Below are 24,816 nucleotides of genomic sequence, written 5' to 3' on the forward strand. Positions count from 1 at the left end.
GTTCTGTTGTGCTGTGTGAATCTGTTTCTTAATGTCATACTAGATCCACTGCTGAGTCTCTCTTGCACTATGGGCAATGCGAATGAGGACAGGAGTCCCTAAGCACTGAGCCAACAACCACCGGTGTTCAGAGGTAGCAACCGCCACCACAGCACTGACCAGCCGGTCCTGGTCGGGTGCCAGTGCCACGAAGGGTGTGTTGCAGCTGACCAGCTTCTTGGTGAACTGGAAGTACTCGTGGCTGAACTGGTTGCGCGTGTGCAGGAACTTGATGTTCTGCCTCCACACACTGCGCTCGATGGCCGCTGGCATCCGGGGTACGGCGCCCACTGCAAAAGACAAGCGACCACTGCAGCAGACCCCTTGGCAACAACTGCTCACGCGTCATTGCCGCAAGACCTTGCCTCAACAAAAAGGAAGGGTCCCATTCGAGAAGAATGCGTGAAAGGCAAAAAAAATAAAAAATACACGGATGGAAATGCTTAACAGCGCTGAAGAGGCAAGAAAATTAGCTTTACAGTAATGTGATTTTTAGCGCAGCTGGTGCGGCACTCGAACTGTAGACGACCGTGTACCAAACAGAGAGCCAGATGGAGGAAGCTCCGGGTTTAGACTTGGGCAGCACGCATAGCATTCTACCACCGATGAGCCTTGCCTCGAGCAAATAGCCAGCGCGTCTACAGCGTGCGCTACTCTGGCACTATCTCTGGCGAGCAATGCATACCTTACCAACAACATCAGCACACGCTACTTTGGTGCCGTGGGTCACCGCCACGCAACACGCCTTCATGCTACCGCTGTCCCCTCTCCTCCGCTTTCTTCCTCGCACACTCTCCGTTATCTCAGTCCTTCATCCTCCACTGCGCTCCATGCTCGGTTATGCAAATGGCGAGGCATGCCACTCAACCCGGGAACGGGCACGTAAGAGCGGTGCTTTAAACAAAAATAGGGACAGAAAAGACCAGCAACGCACCAATCAGCAGCCAAAACAGCACACAGCTGGGCTCGCTTTGCTGGCTGATGGGGATTGGTGCGACGCTCAGAAAATTAAAACAAACTATGCGGTGTGCCTGTGCTTGCGAGACTGGACCATCGTGCGTTATTGCGCCTACTGTTGCATCCAGGTCTAAGATGTGCAAGAGACTCTGCAGTGTGAAATTCAGGTTTGAGTGAGGCTATCCGGTCGATCATTTGATACACCGGTCATGCTGAACACAGCCTCCCTTCAGGAGCCCATTCAAATTACCAGTGCAAGACCCATAGCGTCCGAATCAGTGTGCATACTGTGTCATACTCTTCTTATAAGGGCATTGGCTGGAACCGTGCCAACAGTTTGAGTTATCCGCATTTTCAAATTAATGGGATTCAAATAACGGGATTCACTGTATATGCTACACGAAAACAATGAATAAGACGGCCTTACTGTGAGAGGATAACAGCAAATGGAACATATATGGCACCATGCATGAAGTGAGCTGAACAGTGAGGGAATAAAACATAGTCACGTTATCCCGCTTGGAAACAGCAATGTTCTAGTTTTCTTCAATTACCATCTCTTTTTCGCTCTGTTCCACAGCGACTGCAATTTATGTTTTTTTTTTTTTCAAACATGATTTCTGAGGCTATGAGCAAAGTGAAGGCACCCAGCTGAGTAGCCGTGCAGCTCTCTTATTTCGCTCCGTCTACAGCGTAGCTGTTATCAACTCTATGAGCAAGTGCACCATGTGCCCTTCCATCCACTGCAGCAATGTCCACGAGGGACCGACATACGGCCATTTCTGCGCCGCAATAACCTGCATTGTGAATCCCTGTCTGCTGGCTGAAAATTCTGCTCCCAACTGTTAAAAAGCCAAGTCAACGAGTGGGTACATTCCATGCCTAGGCAGCGTTCAGTCCTCCAAAGACAACACGTAGCACATGAAGCGCGCACGATATCAAGACCTGCCACCTCTGCACTGCTCGCAGGCAGTAGTAGCGAAGATGCTCTGCATTTACCGCTTCAGCAAGCAAGCTTCCCTACATCACTGCACGATGTTGTGCAGAAACTAACTTACTGGGGTGCGCTTTCTTCTGTGGAAGAATTTTATTTTTTTTTTTTCCTTCACTCGCCAATGCCGCACAGACATCTTATGAGTGCTGTTGCGTGGTGTCGCCAGAGTTCATGGTCACTGTGAAAGTTAATCTAAAACGAAGTATGTGCAAAACAGTTCTTCTCAAGCATTTTTTTTTATACTGAATTCTATGGGAAACCAACCATATGGTATCAGATTGTTCACCTCATCTGAGAAATCCTGTTAACTGAGTTCGTCTTATTGTTCATTTCATCTGAGAAATCCTGTTAACCGAGTTCGTCTTAACGAGAGAGTCTACTGTATTAAGTTTTCTTTTTTTTTTTTTCCAGCATCTCAATTTTGACCTCCTCTGAACAAAGGGCACCACTGCTTCTGTCACCATGGCGACAACTAGCAGAGCTGGATCCTCAAGCCATCCTGCACTGATGTCGATACTGAGATGAAATTGTGCCACTTATAAGTCACTTGTATTTTGATACACCCAACAAAGTTTAGATTGCTTTTTGCTTCACCAAGTGTTTTACATTTGCTAATTGTGAAACGTGGTGGAGAAATTGCCACAAACAATGACTAATTCACCATAGTATCTTCTACGATGTGGTTCTGCCGGCTGAAATTGTGAATGTAGTGCAATTCACAACACCATAATGCCGCCAGAGAAGTCCTCCAGGGTGCACAAGATTTGCTAGCATGACAAAGCATCGGGGGCGAAACTGAGTCCACAATAAGCCACAGGAGACTATAGAAGGTACCGTGAGATATTCTCTGGGAGGCCTAGTAGCCAACACACACGACACGCGACCCTCACAACCTGTCAGTAGAAAATCAAATCCTTAACTACTGAGCACGAAAGCTCAACAGAGGGCATACTCAGTACTGTATGTGGAAACCCTGCAGAAAGTCCATCAGCCACAGGAACAAAGCCTCTCCCGTCGGCTTCGAATTGTCCTGCAGCAACTGTGGGCATTGTGGTCCAGTAAATTCACCACATCCCTCCCCGCATAGCTCGTGTCACCACCCAGCTATATTCTCTTCGCCCCTCAACGTCCTGCCTGCCATCGTAACAGCCCATCAGCGATCTGTTCTATGCACCACATGCGACGGTGGGTTCAGCTGTCGGCAGGGACAGCACTCCCCTTCCCAGCAGGATGTCTAGCTCCCCTTTGACTGTCGAGCACCATCTCACCCTTGGTCTGCTGCATGTTGAGGGCGGCCATGGCGTCGGCGAGGGGTGTCCTCTGGTAGAAGAGGATGTAGGCGTTCCACCAGCGCTTCTGGCGCCGGTACGACATGCGCTTGAGCATGTGGTCGAACACCTCGCCCATGTACTCCCCGCCAAAGCACTGGTTCTTCATCTCCTCCTCCTCGTCCATGCGGCACTCGGACACCTCGCCATCGTCAAACTTGTACCACCGGTAGGCTCCACCAGGGGGCCTGCATTGGGCCAGGGGGCAGTTACGGCGATGCGAGATATGTGCAAAGCAAGGAAATGGCACGTGGGGGTTCAGCAGCCTCCTGACACTCGAGGTGGGCATGAAACCCCCATGGTGGAAGGCTACGGGCTGATAAAAAACATAAACCAATAAATTAGGGATCAGTCAAATAACATGGTCGCACATTAGTATAGCAGCATTTCAGAAATGTGCACTTGCCAAATTTGAACTCTAAAATTTATTGGCTAAACTAGGAACAGCTCGGCCACCACGTTGGCTCAGTGGTTACGGCTCTCGGCTGCTGACCCGAAAGACACCGGTTCGATCCCGGCCGCCGGCGGTCAAATTTCGATGGAGGCAAAATTCCAGAGGCCCGTGTACTGCGCGGTGTCAGTGCACGTTAAACAACCCCAGGTGGTCGAAATTTCCGGAGCCCTTCACTACGGCGTCCCTCATAGCCTGAGTTGCTTTGGGACATCAAACCCCCATAAACCATGAACCAAACCAAGGAACAGCTCAGTTACAAGATAAGGTGAGAGCAGTCATTGGTCCCAAACGTCACATGTACCCGTCTGCTTGGCACTCACACTTCCTACTCTCACTGCTACACGGCCTTCCTAGCACGAACCTCATCCAAGGTGGCAGTTCAAGAACCACCCCCTTTGGCGAAACCCAGCAGAATATTCTCACGTATACCCGTCAACACCCTCCTTCCTGCACTCACTGTGGTGATAACGCCACATTAGATCATATACTTTGGAACTGTGCGGAAGAACTGCCTCCTCTGGACCTGAGCGGTAGGAGGCCGTGCTGCTCAGCTCCGACCCAAGGATACAACTGCGGACCATCGACCGAGACAATGAGGTCGCAAAGAGCAAGGGGCTTCCGGCCACGTACACTCTATTTCATACACAGCAGGCGATGCTCTGTGCAGAGGCTACAGAAGTAGTGCGTCCGCGAAGCCATATTATTCCACCACGTGTCATTCATCCTTCTCGAAGTCTCAGTAAGTGTTTGGACAAAAACAAAAAGTGGCATAAAACGTTGTGGTAGCACTGAAAATTATGGTCGCAGCTATGAGGGGCTCAGTACTCGGACTATAATTTTCACAAAGTGTGAACTACTTTTCAGGTGCAGTTGGAGTAAGGGCGATTTGCCCTACCGCCCGCGTATCGGCCCATTCATTCTTATCGAAGTCTTGATCAGTTGGAGGACAAAAGTCTGGCTAGCGGTAAAATGAACTCCAGGAGATTGCCATTCACGGCACTTAAGAGCTGTTGCAACGAAATATTCTTGTGTTCACTTTGGCTGTATACGGTGAACTTCTTGGATGCGGACCCAGCTTGCACGAACAGGCACGTTAGCTTTGGTAGTGTTGCCTGCCATGTATGAAACGGAGTACAGTGCAACCAACAACCCGCCATCTCCCAACCCTTGCCAATGAATAAAGTTTTTCCTCCTCCTCCTTCGGCAAAGAAGCTGTGGTCTCTCACTCGGTGTGTGTGTGCGCTTGTGTGCGTTTGTGTGTGAGCACACGCGTGCATGCGTGTGTATGGAGGGGGGCACAATCTGGGCCCAGAAGCATGCTCTGGTGGTTGTGCCAAATTCTTTGGGCTTCAGTCAGGCAAAGGCCCAGAGTGGGTTCTGTACAACGGTTCTCACCGTAAAATAATTCAAATCACCAGTCACGACATGCCAAAGTTGAATGCACTTGGATGAGAGAGAACTATGCTCCCACACAAAGCCGCAAACTATATGAATGCAGCAAAAAAAAAATGCTGAAGAAACATGTGAAACAATCCAAGTACAGTCGAAACCCAATTCCACACACTTGGTTGATGGTCCTCTGTATCAGACCTTGGCCACTGCTCTTTCGCGTGCCAGGAGTGTTGGAGCACGACAAGAAGTTTGAATTAACTGAACTTAAGAGAAATTGTATGAATTAAGCGGCTTTACAATGCATTGAAAACATAGCCAGCCAACCCAAAATTTTGAAATTTGTTTCAATAAAGGAAAGTGTGAATTATTTGAGTTTGAATTATTGCGAGTCTACTGTAGACGATTCAACTTTACTTGCGGGGGCTTGTCCAACTTCACAATCAGTGGCCATGTCTGGGCTTGAGAGAGACAAAAAAGTGCTGTCACACTTGATGACCGACTCACATGTTCAGCACCATTTATTTCCACACACACACTTCGCCGTCTCCATGCCATCTCCCTGGTCTCCTCACATGTCCCTTCTTCCCTGCGCCCTCTTGTTCTTTTGTTCTTGCCACGGTAACCGCAGCCCCCCCCCCCCCCCCCCCCCCGGCCTCCGAGAACCGTGCGCCCACACGCACACACCACTCCGCCTCCAAGATCCACACCCTACATAAGGACACACTCCACTCTCCTTCATCCCGCCTTTGTGGTATTGGTCCGCTTCTGCCTGCATTTGCCCCTCATAGTGCAATCACTAAAGCGGTATTTATTACAACCGCAACTCATACAGAGTGGTCTGGCCAGCTGCAAAGCATCGACAAAGGGCCATCAACTGAGAGTGCTGTGTGGAGAAGGGCTGCCAACTTAGCAGCGGATGTAAGGAGCAAATATGCGGGCATCTGCCTGCACTGAGAATGGCGGGCAGAGGTTTTTGTGAAACTGATTCTCACAACGTACTTAAGACTCCCAGAGTAGCAGGGCAAACCGCTTTGCCGAAGGACTGCAGCTACGCAGTAGAAATGCTGTGAAAAGTTACTGCGGCTTCTTGAACAATTAAGGTGCTCCTTCACCACCAAGTTCTTTTCAAAACAATGAACAAAGCTGCTGCCTTGAAAAAGCACCTTTTATTGTTGTGCCATCCCCTTGTTTCGCACAGACTGTACTCCATACACAATGGATAAGATTCCGCTCTAATAAGCTTCGACTCCATCTGGACACACCTGGCATGCTCAAAATCTCTTTCCAAAGGCACTCCTAAGAAGATTAACAAATTTTCACGGTTCATTCTAGCTCGTCTTAAAGGAAGCCTTAATGGTGATGATGACGATGGTGATCACCTGGTGAGGATGTAGGAGTAGTAGTGTCCCCCGGAGGCCTGCCCGCTGTGCACCACGATGCCCGTGAGGCGGTAGTGGGTGGCCCCGAGCTCCTCGTCCGCCTCGGCCGCCTCCTCGTCGTCCATGAGCTCCCCCTCCATGCGGGCCAGGCCCCGCACCGTGTACGGCTCCATGTCCAGCTCCCGGGGAAACTCAAAGTAGTCGTTGAACTTGATGGCACACTCACGCTCCCAGTCGTAGTCAAAGCGCTTCAGCTGGATGGCCAGGATCGGCGGCAGCTTCTTGATGCACAACCGCTTCACCGTGTCCACCTGCGGGCAGCGGTGGCAATTTTCAGTCTCTGCCAACCTTGGTGTGAGCAGCCCAGCAGTCCTCTATCTTCCCTCTAAGCTTTCCCACCAATCAGAGGAGCTACTTCTAAAGAGCGGAAACACGGCCGGAAACCAGAAAAATGCAGCCTGCCTCAGCCCCAATGCTCCAGCACCCACTAAAAAGGCAAATGCTCTTTTCTGAATTGCGTGCGAATCGAGAACAGATGCCGACTGCAGAATAAACTGCTGACTACGCTCACGCACGTTTAGATCGGGAATTACCGTATTTACTCGCATAATAGGTGCACCCCCAGTTCGGTCGCGAAAAATCAGATTTTTTTATTTCCGCGCATAATAGGCGCATCCCGAACTTGGCACTGTGATCAGTACTGTATTTACACGATTGCAAGCCTATGCCTCCCCATCCCCACAATCTTTATTTTAACAAAGTTTTTGCTGAACTGACTACTAGTCCTCACTAGTGCTGCTGCTGTCGCAGCTGCTGCGGACCCACAGCACGTACAACGACATCGCGTGGAACAGCCACACACAGTTTTCAGGGATGCTCACTTTAAACGTCTGTTTGGAAAGCTTCATCAGCCAGAAAGCTTCATCAGCCGGAAACCTTCCCGACTTAGGACCCCGAAAACCGAGGCGATAGGAGTCGCATACGAAAATTTAGGCACGCCGCAGACGCAACTGCCGCGCTTCTCGTCCACATTGAATTTCCGGCCTACCGCACGCTTTCTGTGTTCGAGATCTAACTACCAGCCGTGTAGCTATTAGGGCGCTTGTCCGTCGTGCTAAAATAGCAACGCTCGGCGGCAGCGCAAGAAAGCCATATCTGCGATGAACTAACACGCTAGGACAGAAACCGACCATTTGACAGCCATAAAAAAACTGGACCTGGTGATGATGATGTCGATAAGGATAGCGAAAGCTCGCGGCGGACGAAAAAGTTGATGATGATGATGATAAGCTTGACCCTGGGCGCCATCCGTGGGCGGCACCTAGAAGCTCCTGTGCGTGCACGGCCGCCATGGAGGAAGAAAAACTTTACCTCCATGACGGCCGCCTCGATCACGCGCGCGCCTCCGCGACCATGCGCGCGTTGCTCGCAGCCGGAGCCGATCGCGGAGGCCATGGCGCGTGCATTTCGAAGGCTATTCCCGCATGAATCGTGGAAAGTTTGGGTGCGGCCCTTACAGGGATTTTTTTAAAATTATTTCCTTCGGGGAAAACAGGATGCGGCCCGTTCACGGGTGCGTTTATGCGGTATGTTCGATTTTGCGAGTCGAAAAATTTCCGGAAATTTTACCCCGCGTAATAGGCGCACCCCGAACTTTGAACCGGATTTTCCGGAAAAAAAGTGCGCCTATTATGCGAGTAAATACGGTACAATGCGAGCAGGCATCCTTCGATGCATCATGTGCTGTCGTGAAGCGTGCACATAAGCTTCGAGGCTTCCTCAAAAAGGATGCAAGCAGCAGTTGCACTCTAATGGGTTTCATCTGGGTGAAAAATTGCACGCACACTGCTCCTCAAACGGTGGTGCACTGTGCTGTTGATTACTGCATGTCTGTCGAGTAACTACACAGTAAGCATGACCACAGACCCTTGTGGCTGACTCTGTTGTGGTCGTTGCAGTTATTACATTCGTGAATTGCTTCCTGTGAGCTGTAAGTGGAAAAGAATCAGGGTACGCTCCACCCAACCATAATCTCCTCCCTGCTGGCTACAGCTGCTGGCAGGGACAGCTTGCATAACCGTAACAACACATCAGCTGGTTGAATGTCTTTTCCACAGAAGTGTGTGTACCGTTAATTCCAGGTTAGCTGCAATATTCTGCTAGAAATGGCATAGAAAAGATGAAAACTGTACAGGCCGCCCACCTTCTTGTTGCACTTGTCGCAGTGGTAGGCGTTGGCCCCTTCCAGGAGGTCCCCCTTGACGTACTGCTCGAGGGAGTCGAGGAGGTTGCTGTGGTTGCGGATGTCGATGTTGAGCGTGGTGAAGGACTCCTGGCGCGAGTACCGGTGGGGGCAGCCCCGGCAGATCTTCTGGTCGGCGAAGGTGCCCCCCAGGGCCTTGGCCAGCAGGCAGGGGGCCCCCAGGGCCTTCAGGGCCTCGTCCAGCGAGTCCACCAGCGAGTTGAAGAACTCGAGGGCGTCGTGCTGCTCGCGCAGGTTCACCGGCTCCCCCCACAGCTTGAAGTGGCGCCAGAAACCCCGGGGCACATAGTACTGCAGCTGCGAGGCCGCCAGGTGCCCAAACACCGCCTGCACCTGCTTCAGCACGCCCAGGTGGTAGTCCCGCCGCTGCTCCTCCTTGCCCGCCATGCCGTCCTCCTCCGTGACGGGTCGTTGCATGCACGCCTCGCCACCCTGCACACACACAGAGTCCGTGCTGCACCTCACGGGGCCAGGCTTCCAGGGCCCCAGAAAGCATGCATCAAAGTTTTGTCAGTTTCACGCCGTCTGCAGTGCAGACCATGGCAGCACACAAAGATCCAGCCCACCAATAACATCACGGCGCGTCTATCTTTTGACGGGAGCTCCTGCGGGGATGACGTGCTTGGCGAACTTGGTTGAGTGCCAAGATACTGCGCGCCTTTCACAGGGACGCCAGCGGCGGTGGCTTGCTCGGCCCACTGCCGCAGTGTATGCTTGGAAAGCCAGCGAGTGCTCGAGAATCGGAGAGGAGTCCAGCAGTTCAAACCTTAATGCTCTAAAGCATCTATACTGAAATGCTATGGAAGAAGCAGAACCTTCAGACCTCCAAGTTATTGGCAAGCTAGAGATCGGGAGTGGAAACGCCTAATCCCTCTCATACCACAACTAAAGCTTAAACATTCGGATTACACACTCGTAATCATCCTGCGAGTTTTTTTTAACCTTGTGTGATGCATACCTTACATTCAGGGACAGCGGATGTTCGCTTTATTTGACCTCGACTGTCTGCGCCGTCGACTATCACAAAATTGTTGGATCGCACCGTGATACAACAAACACCTTTTGAAACAAACGATGCTACTGACACGAGAGTGACTGACCACATGCTTTTGTTGATGACGGACGGACGGATGGACAAACAAGTAGGCGGGCAGGCGGGTGAATTTGTGATACAAAATTTTGACTCTTGCAAAAAAATCAGTCCAAACATTTTCCCCAGGTATGAACTCCGCCCCAAAACTGATATCAACTTTTCTGGAAAAAAAAAAAAAGCAAGTCAATTCATTGCGCAAATAAATACCGTATTTACTCGCATAATAGGCGCACTCGCATAATAGGCGCACCCCTAGTTTGGTCGCGAAAAGTTAGATTTTTTTTATTTCCGCGCATAATAGGCGCACCCCGAACTTGGCACTGTGATCAATACTGTATTTACACGATTGCAAGCCGACGCCTTGCCGCCCCCCACCCCCAATCTTTATTTTAACAAAGTTTTTGCTGGATTGACTACTGGTCCACACTTAGTGCTGCTGCCGTCGCAGCTGCTGCGGACCCACAGCACGTACAACAACATCGTGTAGAACAGCTGCACTCAGTTTTCAGGGATGCTCACTTTAAACGTCTGTTTGGAAAGTTTCATCTCCAGCCGGAAACGTTCCCGACTTAGGCCCACGAAAACCTCGGCGCCTGGAGTCACGTACGAAAATTTAGGCACGCCACAGACGCAACTGCCGCACTTCTCGGCCACGTCGAGTTTCCGACCGCTTGCCGTGCTCGAGAGCAAACTCCCAGCCGTGTAGCTATTAAGGTGCTTGCCTGTCGAGCTAAAACAGCAATGCTCGGCGGCAAAGCCGTAAACCACGATGAACTACGCGCTACCACAGATCCCGGCACTTGATAGCAACAACAACAAAAAAAAACCTGGAGCTGGTGATGCTGATGGCGATATAGATAGTGAACGCTCGCGGCGGAAGAAAACATTGATGATGATGATAAGCTTGGCCTTGGGCGCCCTTCGTGGGCGGCGTCTGGAAGCACCTTTGCGCGTGTGTGGCCTCCGCGATCAAGCGCCCGTTGCGCGCAGCCGGAGCTGATCGCGGAGGCCTCGACGCGTGCATTTTAAAGGCTATTCCCGCATGGGTCGTGGAAAGTTTCGGTGCGGCCCTTACGTTTTTTTTTTTAATATTTTCTTCGGGAAAATGGGGTGCGGCCGTACACGAGTGCGTTTATGCAGTATGTTCAATTTTGCGAGTCGAAAAATTTCCGCAAATTTTACCCCGCGTAATAGGCGCACCCCGAACTTTGAGCCGGATTTTCTGGAAAAAAAGTGCGCGTATTATGCGAGTAAATACGGTATGGTACACACGAGTGTCTACTGCGGAGCGGATTCTCAACCTTCTAAGCCTCACGGAACCCCCGACAGGTTCAATCAAAATTGCTGATTGGTCGAGTTGGTGGGACATGATTCGATATGACCGGCGCAAAAACAGACGGAGACAAGAGAAGAAACACTAACAACAGGACGGGCGTGTGACTATCCTCTTCTGCAAACAGAAGGAAACCACCCTCGACTGGCAGGTGGTCGCAGCCACAAGGCAAGGCTGACCAGCAAGATGGCAGAATTGTGCTTAGGTGGATGACATATGAAAGAGCTCAATGTAGATAAAAATGCGTTCAATCAAAAATGCTGATTGGGTGAGTTGGTGCGACATGAGTCGAAACGAGCAGTGCGAGAACAGACGGAGAAAAGAGAAGAAACACTTGAGAGACGGGACAGCGCCCGTCCTGTCACCAGTGTTTCTTCTCTTGTCTCCGTCTGTTTTCTCCCTGGTCTTTTCGAATCGACCCCCAATAGCTCTCAACAGATGCTGAGGAACCTCATGTGTTCTGGCCTCCATCCCTTCCTGCCTGACAGTGCACGCAAAAAGCAGCATGCAGACACATCGCACCTCAGTACAATGCGCATAAAAGCAAAATGGCGTGAAAAAATGAGGACAACACATGCAAGGGGCATGTCTTGTCTTTGATTTTCTCGCACCAGTTTGCACGTTCTGTCGCGATACAACCAGGTACAGCTCAAACAAAAGTCTCACTGGCAACTTTTGACTGGCTGTGTAGTGAACCGGTCTGCAATGAACAATTACAGTGCGATTAGCCCCAACATAAAGGTGGGTAAATGAAAAGGGGGGGCTCAGTAATGCACAGATTCAAGTGCTCAGGAAACCCAAAAAAGTACTCAGCGGAATCCTGGGCTTCTGTAGAACCCAGTCTGGAAACCTCTTTCTACTGCATCCATTTTATGTCCAATCACAATGCAAGAACTGCATGCGCATGGCAAAAACTTTTATGGGACACTGATATATCCAATGATTCGTTACATCCGTCTTTGATACACTGAGGTTCAACTGCATTTCTTTTCCTTTTTTTTTATTTCATAGCGTTTGTAAAAGGCTGTATACAAGGGCCTTTCAAACTTCAATCGTTATATGCAACCTGGCAAAAAATCAAAAATGCCAACAAACTTCGTCAGCATCCTGTCAGCCAGTCAGCTGCATTCTGTTCTCTTTGTCCCACAAAGCCTTCTCTGAAGCTAGTTTCTTCTCAATGTCAGCCCAAACCACCTGGTGCACCCACGTCGATGCTCAGCAGCACCCACCTCATGCTCGGGCCGCTCTTCCCCCGAGAAGTCCTCGTTTGGGTCGGTGGCTGCCCCTTCCACGGCCAGGATGCCCTCCCGTATGCTGTCAATCATGTACAGCTGAAAGGGTACACACACACAATGTGAGAGAGAGACACACACACATCTGCTTTGTGAGAATTCTTTTAAGACACTCCAAGACATCACCACGCTTGTTAGCCCCTATATTCCATCTCACAAGTTATCTGCAGCACTGTGACGGCTGCAGCAATCTCGGCCAATCACAAAGGTGCGCACTACAAAATGTGCTCCTCCATGCACCTCACCCAGTGATCGGTGGCTCCATCACTGGGAAGGTTTGGTTTGGTTTGGTTTATTAGGGTTTAATGTCCCAAAGCAACTCAGGCTATGAGGGACGCCGTAGTGAAGGGCTCCGGAAATTTCGACCACCTGGGGTTCTTTAACGTGCACTGACATCGCACAGCACACGGGCCTCTAGAATTTCTCCTCCAAAGAAATTCAACCACCGCGGCCGGGACCGAACCCACGTCGTTCGGGTCAGCAGCCGAGCGCCGTAGCCACTGAGCCACCGCGGCGGGGCCCATCACTGGGAAGGAAAGGGCAACGGTGTCTAGCTGCTTGCTACATGCAAGAAGCTCAGCCGGCTTGGTTGACGCCAAATTTACTTATGGCGGCACACCACTTTGCAGCAGGCCTTTGCAGTGCTGCGTTCAAGCAGACCTTCTCAGCTGATTTAACCAGTGAAAAAAATGCTCACTGTACTTTCAAAACTCCATCCTGAACTACTATTTCAATTAGTTTAATAACTGTTGGAAAAATAGCCACAACACTGCTCAAAAATTCTAAGGACTGTTGTTGTCTTCCTTGGCCCTTATTAGATGAGAGAGCGCTACCTTTCACTCTACTGCAGAATGCTTGAAATGAAGTACAGTCAAGACCAAACATAACGAACTCTGATATAGCGAAATGTGCTTTATATTTGAACACTTGGAAGTTCTTCCAGCATTATGCATGTAAAATGCATTGAGCTACACATTGGATATATCGAACTCTTAAGCCTGCGATCGGTCACCAAACACCCGTCAACGCGCTGCGGCACTCGCTTCGGGTAGTCTCGGCCGCGCTTCAGCGAAACCCGAAACGCGGGACCGGGAACAGCCTTTTGAAATGGTCGGTCAAATGTTCAGAGGAATCCCCCAAGGTGGAGTAGATTTGTAATAAGGGACCAATTACTCATTGACATCCACCCGAGTGCAGCCATACGGCTACAAAGGAAAGCTACAGAGCTTTCTCAGAAACTTCACAGTTAAAGAAAAAGTCCAGGGACTCTGGACCAGATTTTTACTATGCAAATGCCTGGCAAGTAATGAGGCAAATAGACTGCTCTTGCGTTGACACCACTCCTTCCCTCACCTGTCCCCTCAACTTTCTCTGTGCTGTGCAATCAAGAGAACCACCAGCAGAGCATACATAGCTCTCGCACCACTACTCCTTTCGGGGTTTCCCCTACTACACCCACCTGCTGGAGGACCGAGTTCATGTAGCAGGTGGCCCCGGCGTTCTTGAGTCCCACAAAGCCCCCCCGGGGTCGGGGCCCCACGGGGGGCAGGTACTCCCACTCCTGCAGGGGGGGCTGCCCCTCCGCATAGAACATGTCCGACAGGAGGGCCGCGCACACCGCCAGGTTCTCGGGGCTCTGCGTGCACAGGGCCACCAGCAGGTCGAGGGCCGCTCGCAGGGCGTCCGGGCCCGGGCACACGGCCACGGCCGACACCCCCCCACCCCCACCATCCCCCGCCGCACCGCTCCTCAGCTGCGCCTCCACCCGGGACGCCGGAAAGGCAAAGTCCTCCAGCAGCTCCTGCAAGCAACCCAAGGGGGAGGAGAAGAGGCTCCAGTACAACAGAGACACTCCACAGTGCTCGAACATGAGAGGAGTATCACACAAATCAGAACACACATTAAGATTTCTATTGGAAAACAATGTGCCGCACTGAGCACTAGCTTTATGCACCTTAGCAAAATTTAAATTCTCCAGGAATATGCATGAGGAGTCGGCTGCACCGTGTAAAATGGCCACCCCTAATTCAATCTTCGCTTTACACAATCGAGCAATTTTTTGATGCTTTAGGAGCTCAAATCAACAAGTGTCCACTTTACTTGTGAGGGCAGTGCTTAGAGCTCGCGGGTGCACTCAACCTCGTGCATTAGTATCACACGCTCTGGAAGTGTGTTAAGATCATCTGAAATTCTGTACAACGCATGCAATGCCCTACAGCCATGGAACTTCACAAATTCACATCCTACTGAAATTTGTATCACCGAGACTGTATTGCAATCAATGTGCCTTCATTGCCGTGCACCTAACGTGGTGGACATGGCTACCTGTGCACACTCCCCTTTCTGCAGTGCGACTGATCCACGCAGGCAAGCAGGCCTCACCTTGACGAGGTTCCCCCGCACCGTGTTGCAGGGGTCGGAGCCAATGTGGTGCTTGTCGGTGGGCGAGAGCAGCGACACCAGCTCCCGTGCCACACCCAGGTGCCCCTCCAGCAGGGACTCCTCAGCTGCAGACAGGCCGCCCGTCTCCTGCACTTTCTCCTGGAAGAACAACAAGCACCACCATGGCCAACGAGACTGGGCACAATGTTACCAGAGCACTTCTACTTGCACTGAAAAGCTGACATAGCTAAAAATATTAAGTATCACATATTGCCGCATATAAGTCGAAGTACAGTAGACTCCCTTTAAGACGAACTCCAAGGGACCATGAACACTGTTCATCTTATCAGAAGTTCATCTAATTAGGAGTGCTTCTTAAAATGATGTTCGAGCATGCAGTGTGTGTCCAAATACTTCGTATATGTGAACAAAGCCATGAAATAGTCTTTTAGGAAAAAAATAATTGCAACATAAGCATTTATTGCACTACTAGTGCAGTGCATCAGGCACTGTTGAGTGTTGCCCAGTCTGTTATTTTTTTTTGTGTCTGTCGAGAAAATCGTCTGCTTGCTACAAGCGTAGGCATATCACTTAACCTTCCAAGATATCCTTCATTGCACTCACAGGGGAGGAGCAGCGACAGTTCTGCTTTCACAGAATCGCCCTTTCAACGGAGACGTGGTTAGGTCTCTGTGCCTCCCCGCGTCGCATGGATCGTCAGTGGTGCAAAAAAGCTTTCAATTTCTTAGCTTTTTTTTCTTTCCTTCCGCTGAAATACTGCTCGAATGGTCGAGTAAAGCTGCATGGCTTGGGCACGGCTGGTCGTGAAAGTTCATCTTAACCAATTAGCACGTGTGCAGTGTACATCTTAAGCAGACTTTTTTTTGCATTGACTCTATGGGAAAGCAAACAAATGACCACCACTGTTCATCTTAACCAAGGGTTCATCTTAAGCGAGTTCGTCTTAACGGGAGTCTACTGTATATGAAAACGACCATCCAAAACTGCAGGGTTGGCCTATGCATGGACCCGACCTATATACGAGGTCTACAGTAGTTTCTGCCGGGCCACAGGTTGTGCTGGTGCCCGTTCCCAGCAGGATGCATGCAGGCTACAGCTTTGAGCGTTTTTAAAATTGTTCGTTCATACACAAATCAGTTCTGCTAATGAAAATTCAAATTGCATATTGTTTACTTGGTTCACTTGCACTGACAATCACATTCCCAGATGGGAGGTAGAAAGTCTGCAAGTAAACTTCTTTAACACGTCGTCATCTTTAAAAATATGGTTAGGAAGCCCCCAAGCCTTCTACTTTGGTTTATGGGGTTTAATGTCCCAAAGCGACTCAGGCTATGAGGGACGCCGCAGTGGAGGGCTCCGGAAATTTCGACCACCTGGGGTTCTCTAACGTGCACTGACATCGCACAGTACGCGGGCCTCTAGAATTTAGCCTCCACCGAAATTCGACCACCGCAAACGGGATTGAACCCGCGTCTTTCAAGTGAGCAGCCATGCACCATAACCACTGAGCCACCACGGCAGCTCTCATAAGTTTTCTGGCCAGTGAAGTTGGCGAACTGGTAGGGGTTGACATGTATGCGGCAATAAAGTAAAACCTCTAATTCGAGCTTCAATGGACTGGGGAAACTGTCCAAATTATTCAACTGCACCCCCAGTAATTTAAAAAAACCGTCAGCATTATAGTAAATTTATTCGGTGCAAAACTGAGCAGTGGTTGCCTGCTTTTGAAATAAAAACTGCACAGCAAGGATGATTTTTTGCAGTTCATTCAGATATTTTACTACTTGCATGCTGTCTGAAATTAAAAAGCCGAGGTATCCCAAGACAGTAAAGGCCTCGACGGCTTGCTTCATGGTGCTATGCGGTGGCCTTGAAGTGTCTTCACAAGCAGCGTCGCTACATGAAGATGCTCCACACCTGGTCAGATAACTGCCCTTTCTTCCACCATGATCGATGCGCAAGAAATGCCAAGCCGCCATTTTGTGATGCCGATGACTATAGGGTGTTGCTGATGCAATTTCGTTTTTGTATTCAATTTTAACACGAACGGCATTTTCAGATAACTTTTGCCGGGAAAAAGTGCACATTACAATGAAGTAAATACGACAGTCGAATCGCACAGTTTCAATGTGCATTCCCCCAGCTTACATCCACCCAGCTCTACCAGCAAGCCGGGACAGCGTGCTTGTCATGGGCTTTTCGCTCCTTTTCGTGAGATACAGAGGTAAGCAGCAGAAGGCACGCACCCGTATCCTCTTGAGCCAGGCGATCTCGTCGTCCAGCAGCTGCTGCAGGGCCGGCAGGGGACAGCGGCAGGCGGCCCCCAGCAGCCGGCAGAGCAGCCCAAACAGCTCCTGGCAGCTGCCCGCCAGCTCCTCCAGGTGCTGTGCAATGAGGAGAGAGAGAACACAACACGGGGTGTCAGGGCTCCCCCCTGTGCACTCTCCAAGAATGGGCCCCAGTGTGTGTGGTCTCATCAGTGCGAGAGTGCTTCGCCTGTGCTGAAAAAATTTACTAGCATTTGGCTCAAGACATGCACTTGGGTGTAAGAGTAAGGATAGGCCTCAGTTCAGGCACGACTCACGCTTGGGTCAGAAATAAGTGTTTGTAGGACAGAAAGCTGGCAAGACCATGCGGAAGGGGCACAGTGCAGAAGGCAACAAATGTTCCAGTAGAAGAACTGCAGATTGGGCTAGTTGGTGTAGATTCATAGTGATGGTTCAACAGCGCAAACACACACAGACCAACAAGGAGACAAGACACACACATCAGCGCTGTGTGTGTGTCTTGTCTCCTTGTTGGCCTGTGTGTGTTTGCACTGTTGAACCATCACTATGAATGTTCCAGTACATGCAGTCAAGCATTGGAGGGGACCTAGCAGCTTAGGCCACAACACTATAAAGAGTCTCTGTTCTCGCACCACAACTGTCACTAACATAATCATGCTACACATTCGTAACCGTCCTGCAAGATTTTTGACACCAAGTCTATGGGAAACCAAACAAATGTTATCATCATCATCAGCCTGACTACACCCACTGCAGGGCAAAGGCCTCTCCCATGTCTCTCTAATTAACCCTCTCCTTTGCCAGTTGCGGCCAGCGTATCCCTGCAAACTTCTCAATCTCATCCGCCCACCTAACTTTCTGCTGCCCCTGCTACGCTTGCCTTCTCTTGGAATCCACTCCGTTACCTGAAGGACAAGCGGTTATCTTGCCTTTGCATCACATGCCCTGCCCAAGCCCATTTCTTCCTCTCATACTGTTTGTCTTATCTGAGAATTCACCTCCCCCGAATTCGTCATAAAGGAAGTCTTCTGCATTTTGAAACTTTGATAAAACTGAACCTTGATATAACTAAGGCTCCTAATTTTCTGCAGTCGAAAATTCCAAATTCTATAAAGGTAGAACAAAGAATCTACAAATGCAGAATTAAGAATCCGCGAAATTTTGCAGGAAGCTAAAGTACAAGAAACATGCAAGTTTATTTTCTGAGCACATGCGTTGCATGCTGCAGAGGCCCATCTTCTAAAATCAAAGCTGGTTGTTAATTGCAGCGTCTTCTCACGTTATTTTATTTCCTGCCTGTAGCAGGGTCAGTTGTCCTTCCAAGGAGAGATTCTTTTATGTTGCAACTGAGAAGTCTGAGAGTGATCAAATTCTGTGCAAAAAAAGAGAGGAAGCATCTCACGGGCAGCTGGGCGAACAGCAGCTCGACCAGGAAGAGCAGGCACTGCTGGCTGGTGCTGCACTTGGTGGCAATCAGGCAGAGCTGGTCAGCCGCACACTGCCGGATGGACCTGCACAGCCACAACACCACGTTCAGCAGGTGCACAACCACACTGGACACTGTTCACTGGTTGCTTCCCACTGCGCCCTGTCCCCAAGGTGGGTGCGGACCACCAGACACAATGAGCTACCTTCCCGTATATTTTGACACAAATTCTACTACACAAACTCAGCACCTCATTACAGTGAGCGGAGCATCACAGCAGGGCAGCACACGAATTCTGGCCGACAGAGAGGAGCACGAGAGAGCGGGGACCACAAGGTCACAGCTGGCCACTGCCGTCGCTGCCAGGGTTCTTCCCTTAAAATTTCTGTCTTTGAATGGAGAGCTCCAAACTGGTGAAAAAATGAAGCAACTTGTGGCTAGCAAGTCCAAGCACGCTTGTTTTTCGAAAAACATCATGACCTTGCCTGTTTCGTAGGAATCCAAAAGCAAGACTTAGATGATGTGAACCATTTTCAGATCACTGATTCACAGCGAGGATCCACAGTTCTTGTGAGAGTGCAGGAATGTGGTAGTTCCTCATGGACAACTGCCTCGGGAGTGTGCCAAGACTGGGCTTGTTGGTAATTCATCACGGAACAGTGCAGAATGGCGCACAACAGGGCACGGATGGAGACACAAACGTGTCGTCATGTTCTTTTCTGCGTCCGTGACCTGTTCTGTGATGAACTGTGATGGCGATTTCGGGCACACGGACTATGCTGCCACGTGGTATTTTTTAAACACCGCGGGCTTTCATTTTTCCCGAATAAAAACGACCCCGCTAAGTCAGTCTCGTTGGAAGTGCCTGGGTTGGAAAGTATTTGTGGAGCTCCACAACTTTCCAATTGATGCTTGAACGTTTCAAGCTATATTTGAAAAGTTAACTAATCTATTTTGACTAATTATTCAAGTAGGTCGAGCAAAAAAATGGCACTGTAAGTTTAGATAAACCCTAACAACATCCAAGCAATTTCAGTTCTGAAGAATACTTAGGTTTTTTTTTAAATCTTAGTCCAAGTTAGCTGGGACACCCTGTGTATACAGTCGACGACCGATCTTTCAGACTCTCTAGGGACCGCAAAAACGACCGAAAAATCGGGCAGTCCGGAAAATCAAATTTCACCGAAAAAATCACGAACTTATTTCCAATATGCCGGAGGAAGCGGCCTGTTGTATTGCACACATTCTAAAGCTCCTCATGACTATATTTCGCCGCACGACTTACCATATGAACGCGTATAAGGGCCGCAATTTTTTTTCCCAGATTCGAGGGCCAATTTTCAGGGGGAGGCCCATACACGCAATGAGCGATAAAAAAAAGTTTTGTAAAGTAAAAACACACCAGCCAGGGAATGAGCGACATTTATTCTCCATTCAGTCATCACTCGCGCACGCTCATCCCAAAAGCCATGCAGCATGTTCGCTGTCAATGCGTAGCCGTTGTTCCGCGCTTCCCTCACATAGCAGCTCTTCTTCCAGTTCGGAAAACTCGCATGGCTTGCCTCGGAAAGCGCGCTTTTTGCAGCATGTGTCTCTTTTGGTTGCACCATCATCGGACGCACTTCTCGGCCTCGTCGAATTTCCCACCCGCCGCACGCTTGCCGTGTTCGAGAGCTAACTCACAGCCGTGTAGCCATTAAGGTGCTTGCCCATCGGGCTAAAACTGCTACGCTCGGCGGCAGCACGTGAAAGCCACAACCACAACTATTCCGGCAAACGCACTAACAAGCCACAAAAGGCTGGAGCTGGCGATACTGATGGGGATGTGGATTGCGAAAAATCGCGGCGAAGAAAAAGGTTGATGATCAACACGGCCTCGGGCGCCATCCATGGAAGCTCCTGTGCACGCGCGTGGCCGCCGCGATCTGCTCCGGCGGCAAAAGCACGCTTTGATCGCGGAGGTGCCTCCGCGATCATATTCGCGTTCCGTATTCGGGACTGAAGACTCGGCACAGATGAGTTCCGTGAACTGAGACTACGGTTCAAGTTCGTGCGGAGGAAGACATTCAAGAACAGTACGAATTCGAAACCGCGCGAGCGCAATGTGCCGGCTCGCGCAGAATTTCAGCATCGCAAGTTAAGAGGCTCCCTTTAAGCTTGAATTTTGTTTTGTCTAATCAAGTTTTCGATCTCTCCTGCAGTTTGAGTTAATGAGGTTCCACTGTACACATTATATGGCGGCTTGGGTACTGGTGGCGAGGGCGAACGAGGTCCGAAAAATCGGGTGGTCAGTTGCGGTGCGTACGAAATTTCAAGCGCTTTTACACATTGGCTCTATGGGCCATGTCGCGGTGCCGCGAAAAAGTCCGAATAATCAAGCATGTCTGAAAAATCAGGCGTCCGAATTTTCGGTCGTCGACTGTAATCACTATTATTCTGAAACCAACCGTGGCTCGTTTCGAGGCCCTTACTGACCTGTGTGGGCAGTGCAGAAGGAGGTCGAGCACGAACCGTGCCCAGGCAGGGTCGGCCAACAGCTGGGAGAGGGCCGTCGGCTGCAGGCTCAGGGCCAGCGTCAACACCTCCAGGGCCTCCTGGCAGAGCTCCTCATCCGCCTGGTGGAGGATATGTATACACACATGCAGTCCAGGGCTGAGAGTATACACACGGGCAGGCTCCTCTCGTGGGCAACACACCAATATGAGCATTCCTCAAAGAACGCCGCTGTCTGCTGGCAGCCGAAAGCCGTTTCCACACGCACAGTTCACACGCAGTACAGACTACGCACCCCAACAAATAGTGAAAGAAGCATCTGCTTTGGCCAATCTGAACAGCGGCTAGTAAACTGAACGCTCTGCAAGAAGGGGGCAATATGGGTACAACAATATGAAGGAGCATAACGGCATGGTATGTGGCATTCAGAGACACTGAGAAAAGCTCCATGCAACATTTTTTATTAGTAAAAATAAGCGGTGTGCAAATATTCGAAATTTCGAATATGAACTGAATATGCTCGCTGAATTGTTCAATTCATATCTATTCGAGAAACTGATATTTAAAAATTTCTGAAATTCAGCAGCGATGGAACAGTGCGTCAACTTTCATAAATCCAACTATGGCAAAAGCAGAATGTCTAGGCAAATATTTGAATGCCAGGAAAGCAGTACAAAGGCGTCCTCACTGCTCTCTTCTGCTGTTTACCAAGTGGACCGGTCCCATTCGGACAGTGACAGGGTTGAACCTCATGCGAAATCCCGAAACTGGGCTTTATCACACGTGATGGCCGATGATCCTTTCCAAACAGCAGCAGCGTGAAAGCGCAAGTTTTTTTGTTTGATCCTTCCATAATGCGTTACATACCTGATGCATATGGGGGACGAGAAATGCCATAGCCTACAGATTAATTTCAGTCACCTGGGATTGCTAACATGCGCATTAAATACCACTGCCTTACACCTGTATTTCATGGCTGGAAGGAAGGTACCCCTGAAGGGGACGCAGAACGAAATACCATGAGAAACAAGAAGCTATGCTGGGCTGGTACACTACCTGCCCTTTGGAAACAACACTGCCAGTGTTTCTTTTCTGTGCAAAAAGCAACTACCTAAAAAATCACAAACGGAAGTTCCGACATTTCCTCTCTCCCCTTTACAACCTTACAAAATGTGGGTGGCGTTACATCATTCCTATGGTGTGTGTCCCTCCAGCAAACCCAAGAAGATGGAAAACCTTTTAGAATCTAACCAGGCTATGGGCAGGTGACTTACACCTGCAATCTTGTGGCCAATCCAGAACTGTCAGAGGCTGCACTTATGGATCGCAGTAATGACAGCAGATGTGCTAGCCAAACTTTTCACCAAGAGGCCTCCACTGTATGTGGCAGCTCAATGCAGGGTGGAGTTGCCACAATAGCAGTGACATGCTGCAAAGGCATTTGCAAAAATTTACTACTAACAGTAATTGGCTCCTTTTAGGATGACTGAAACCGTGAGCAACATGTCATAACAAAGAAATGCCATAGGACATTCATCATAAACGCCCTCAACTGCATTTGCAGCAGGTCTCGTTAATTCAGACTTCAAGGGAGAGAAAAATTATGTCCAAACTGTTTGAATATCAACCTATCAAATTACCCCCAAAAGTTGCCAAAAGCTGTTCGCATGAAAGCACAATATATATGGTGAAAATCTGGAAAATAGTCATCTTGACGAAAGCTGCTCGACAACGGAGATTTCTCACAGTTCCAGTCTAATGCTTTAATTCGTGCACGCTACCAGGGGAACTTATTCATAATGGTAAAGGTCTCCAAGGCTCCTTGGTATGCTACACAGCAGCGCTGGAGCTCCATTGCATGAGGCACTGGATGCTTCACCACGCAAATCGTGAACAGCACGAACAGAAATGCCTTCTGAATGGAAGCAAGGCAGGCACAAAATGGTGCTAAAGCAGCAAGACACCTTAAATAAACAGCAAAAAAATATCAGCAACATGGCAATCATCATTCTAAATGGCATGCAGCTGCTATATGCAGCAGATAGCTACCATCACCACAAACTATGTGACCGCACTGTCTCTCGATTGGCTTATCGTAAGGTGTCTGCAGATGATCAACACACCACGTGCTGTTGCACGTACGTCAGAGGGATGAGAGAAGCAATGTAATACGATGTTCAGTCCTGAGGATGTTTGGACAATCGCTTATCGAGTACGCCATACCTCAACATGGCACCACTTAGAGAACTAGTCAAAACTGACCGATGCCAGCACCAAAACATCTGAATACAGTCCAACCTCGTTATAACGAAGTCGCATTTTGCGCGGAAATTCGTTCGTTATATCCGATATTCGTTATAAAAGCATGCACTCAAATTCCGGCAGAAAAGGTCTGTTAATAAACCCAAGTAAAGGCACTTCAGGATGGACAGCACAGGGTTGAAAAAATGCACTATTTTTTAATTTAACGCGTGGTATAAGCATGTCAAACCTCGCCTTGCATCTCGTACTGGAAAGCAAGAGCGAACTCACAAGTCGGGATGCTGGCCAGGTGCAAAAACTAATTTATTTAAAAAACGACATAATCTTCGTTTGGCGGCACTTCACACTATTTGACAGGTTAAATTTTTCGACGAAATCAACACAGAGCAGTGCTTTCCCGATGTCAGCTGATTTGGCCACAGGAAGGTTCCCGAGGTACCCCCTCAACTTCGCCATCTTCACATGCATTGCTGTTTGTAGCATCATCTGTAGAAACCACCTGATCAACAATTTCTTGGTCGGTCAGTTTGGGCGCCACAGCCACCAGACAAGACGTGGCAAACGATCCGACGGCGGTCATTAAATCGCTGCAGCCAGCCACTGCTTGCATAAAAGTCATTGTGGCCTCAGACGCAAGTCAGACTTCTCGCCTCCCTTTGAAGGACGGCACCAGACACAGGCAGGTTAAGCGCTATAACGTCCTTGAACCATGCAAACAAAGCATCTTCAACATCCTGGTGGTGACAAAGCCTTACACTCTTGCTGTCATTCTTCACAACGCCTGCAGAGAGGACGTTTGCAACCTTCTGCCTTGCGCTCAAGATGGTTGATAGAGTGCTAGGCGCGACACCGAAGTCCGCGGCCATGACTTTTCCTTACGCCCGCTGTCAACCGCCCTGAAGATCTTTATCTTCGTTTCAAGCGAAACTGCTGTAAGTTACGACGCGTTCCGCGACGGCGTCTACAGAATGGACTGCAGAGATCATAGAGATAGCGCGGAGATAGCGCGGAGATAGCGCGCGAGTCGGCAATCGTGCCGGCGGGGTGGCCGGGGAGCACGGGCGTTGGTTCGATCACGTGTCAGTCACATGCTACGCAGCCGTTGATGCTAGATTCGTTCGCTCTCCCTAGATGGCGTGGCGTGCGGAAGCGCGGGTGATTCAAACACATCTTAGGTGCGGGCGATTCAAAAGATCAAAATTTAGCGTGTTTTGAAATTTTTTCCTCCTTGTTTGCGCATTTTGAGCGCTGTGAATACAAAGCTGCTTCGTTATAACCGATATAGTGTCGAATTTTGAATTTTTTGTTTCGTTATACAGATAGAACTCCCATAGAAATAAAGCATGTCCAACCAAACTTTTCCTTCACTTCGTTATATCCGATAATTCGCTGTATCCGTGTTCGCTATAACGAGGTTCGA

The 24,816-nt window shown here is 49.6% G+C and overlaps 1 protein-coding gene across 2 annotated transcripts in view; it reads right to left on the bottom strand.

Annotated features, from left to right (window-relative positions):
* The window catches only part of faf (ubiquitin carboxyl-terminal hydrolase-like faf), a 160,865-nt gene that overhangs the window by 35,091 nt on the left and 100,958 nt on the right, over positions 1-24,816 (bottom strand). For both annotated transcript variants that reach the window (XM_089546319.1, XM_089546317.1), the window contains 10 exons: positions 21,117-21,256; positions 18,618-18,726; positions 17,174-17,311; positions 14,907-15,065; positions 13,984-14,325; positions 12,462-12,563; positions 8,747-9,238; positions 6,544-6,854; positions 3,259-3,506; positions 160-329 (listed from right to left, as the gene is read on the bottom strand). In XM_089546319.1, the coding sequence (XP_089402445.1) occupies positions 160-329; positions 3,259-3,506; positions 6,544-6,854; positions 8,747-9,238; positions 12,462-12,563; positions 13,984-14,325; positions 14,907-15,065; positions 17,174-17,311; positions 18,618-18,726; positions 21,117-21,256 (2,211 nt within the window). The remainder of the gene's footprint in view (positions 1-159; positions 330-3,258; positions 3,507-6,543; positions 6,855-8,746; positions 9,239-12,461; positions 12,564-13,983; positions 14,326-14,906; positions 15,066-17,173; positions 17,312-18,617; positions 18,727-21,116; positions 21,257-24,816) is intronic.

This window comes from Amblyomma mixtum, chromosome 5 (genome assembly GCF_055824585.1).
Source record: "Amblyomma mixtum isolate Tamu chromosome 5, ASM5582458v1, whole genome shotgun sequence".
NCBI classification, from domain to species: domain Eukaryota; kingdom Metazoa; phylum Arthropoda; class Arachnida; order Ixodida; family Ixodidae; genus Amblyomma; species Amblyomma mixtum.